The sequence below is a fragment of the Corvus brachyrhynchos genome, unplaced genomic scaffold (genome assembly GCF_000691975.1).
Source record: "Corvus brachyrhynchos isolate BGI_N302 unplaced genomic scaffold, ASM69197v1 scaffold248, whole genome shotgun sequence".
In the NCBI taxonomy this organism is placed as follows: Eukaryota; Metazoa; Chordata; class Aves; order Passeriformes; family Corvidae; genus Corvus; species Corvus brachyrhynchos.
In genome coordinates, this window is record NW_008239641.1 from 144,004 (window position 1) to 146,471 (window position 2,468).

General features: G+C 55.5%; 1 protein-coding gene across 1 annotated transcript in view; it reads right to left on the minus strand.

Moving 5' to 3' along the window:
* Nucleotides 1-2,446, minus strand: part of TYK2 (tyrosine kinase 2) — a 19,173-nt gene extending 16,727 nt beyond the window's left edge. Inside the window, exons 1-3 of the mRNA XM_017742324.1 lie at nucleotides 2,440-2,446; nucleotides 1,396-1,581; nucleotides 96-219 (exon numbers count right to left, since the gene is read on the minus strand). Of these exons, the coding sequence (XP_017597813.1) occupies nucleotides 96-219; nucleotides 1,396-1,573 (302 nt within the window). The 5' untranslated portion in view covers nucleotides 1,574-1,581; nucleotides 2,440-2,446. The remainder of the gene's footprint in view (nucleotides 1-95; nucleotides 220-1,395; nucleotides 1,582-2,439) is intronic.
* Between the last annotated feature and the right edge of the window lie 22 nt (nucleotides 2,447-2,468).

Sequence of the window (2,468 nt, forward strand, 5' to 3'; positions counted from 1 at the left end):
CCACGCTGCTGGGAGAGCTTTCCCAAGGGTTTTGCCCCGATTCCACCCACAGGGATGGGGTTGGGAATGGGAATGGGCACGGGAGGGGGCCTCACCTCATCCTGAAGATCAGGTTGACGCTGGTGTCCTTCCCGATGTGGAACTGGTGGTTGGGCGGGAGCCAGATCCGGCTCTGGGGGTCGTAGAGGGCGAAGAGGCTGTAGCAGAGCGGGGTAATTCCTGCCGGGAATGCCACAGATCCCGTCTTCCATGGGGGGGAAAAAAAACCCCCACCCCGTTTTCCCAAAAAAAACCCCTCGGGAGGGGGAAAAAAAAAATAAAGCCCAGAGAGTCCCGAAAAGCGGGAAAGGGCAGCTGGGATGAGGGGGTATTCCCAGAAAAAACAGAATTCCAGAGGGGGTTTTGTTCCCAAGGGACCGGAACTCGGCTGGTTTAATTCCCAAGGAGCAAAATTCCGGCTGCTTTAATTCCCAACGAGCCCAAGCCCAGCCAGTTTCATTCCCAGTAAACCCGAACTCGGCAGGTTTTTATTCCCAAAAAATAAACCAAACCACAAAATCCAGTGGGTTTTATTCCCAAGAAAGCCCTGGGGATCAGAAACCTGGGAATTTCTCAGCCTTGGGAAGGAATCCAGTCGGGATCTGGTGCTCCCTGGGAATTCCTGGTGTTTTCCCTGGAAAATCTGACTTTCCCTGGGAATTCCTGGTGTTCCCTGGGAATTCCTGGTGTTTTCCTCAGAAAATCTGGCGTTCTCGGGAATTCCTCAGCCTCGGGGCAGGACGCAGTGGGAACCCCCCTGCCCCATTCCCTGTCCCTCAGAAAACTGGAAATCCCTCGGCAAACCGGGGAATCCCTCGGCAAACCGGGAATCCCTCAGAAAACCGGGAATCCATCAGAAAACCGGGGAATCCCTCGGCAAACCGGGAATCCTTCAGCAAACCAGGAATCCCTCAGAAAACTGGGAATCCATCAGAAAACCGGGGAATCCCTCGGCAAACTGGGAATCTCTCGGCAAACTGGGAATCCCTCCGCAAACTGGGAATCCCTCAGAAAACCGGGAATCCCTCGGCAAACCAGGAATCCATCAGAAAACCGGGGAATCCCTCGGCAAACCGGGAATCCTTCAGAAAACCGGGAATCCCTCGGCAAACCGGGAATCCATCAGAGAACCGGGAATCCCACAGCAAACCGGGAATCCCTCAGAAAACCGGGAATCCCTCAGCAAACCGGGAATCCCTCGGCAAACCGGGAATCCATCAGAGAACCGGGAATCCCACAGCAAACCGGGAATCCCTCAGAAAACCGGGAATCCCTTGGCAAACCGGGAATCCCTCAGCAAACCGGGAATCCTTCAGAAAACCGGGAATCCTTCGGCAAACCGGGACCGCTGCTCACCGATCCTGCGGGAGAGGTCGATGCAGATTTCCTCGGCGCTGAGGGATCCTTGGGAATAAACCCGGCAGCGTTCCCGCTCCTCGTCCCCGCTCCAGTGCAGGAACACCTTGACCCCGGAGCCGGCCGGGAATCCGCAGCCTTCGGCCTCGGCCATCACCCCGCGCTGGCACAGCGGCATGGCGGCGCCTTCCCGAGGGGGGAAAAGCAGGGATGAGGCTCCGGAATGGAATTCCCGAGGCTCCCAGAGCCTGGGATGCACCGGGGGGGAAAAGGGGGAAGCAGCGGGAAAGGGGTCGGGATCTCCTGGATCCGCTTCCCGCCTCTTCCATCCAGAGAAATCCCAGTGAAACCAGTTCGGCCCAGTGACAGTGGAGGGATGGGGATGAAGGAGATGGGACGGAGCAAATTCTGGGGGGTTTTTTTTGGGGGGAAAAGGGTGGATTTTGGAGGCATTCCAAGCTCGTTCCCAGATGGATTTTGGAGGCGTTTCGCGGTGGATTTGGGGATTTTCAGGAGGGATTTCGGACCCGTCTCAGGGTGGAATTTGGACCCTTTTTGAGGTGGATTTGGATTCGTGTCAGGACGGATTTAGATCCGTTCTGGAGTGGATTTTGACCCATTTTGGGGTGGATTTTGACCCACTTGGGGGTGAATTTCTGACCCATTCCAGGGTAGATTTTGACCCATTTTGGGGTGGATTTTGACCCACTTGGGGATGGATTTTTAACCCACTTGGGGGTGAATTTCTGATCCATTCCAGGGTAGATTTTGACACATTTTGGGGTGGATTTTGACCCGCTTGGGGGTGAATTTCTGACCCATTCCAGGGTGGATTTTGACCCATTTTGGGATGGATTTCTGACCCACTTCAAGACGAAACTTTCACCCGTTTCAGAGTAGATTTTGACCCACTTCAAGCTGAAATTTAGACCCATCTTGGGGTGGATTTTGACCCATTTCACACTCTCAGAAGAGGTTTTTCCCCTCACATCCCCACTCGGTACCGAGGCCCGTCCCCTCCCTCCCCCCCGCTCCGCTTGGTACCGGCCCCGTCCCCTCACAGGGTTGGTTCC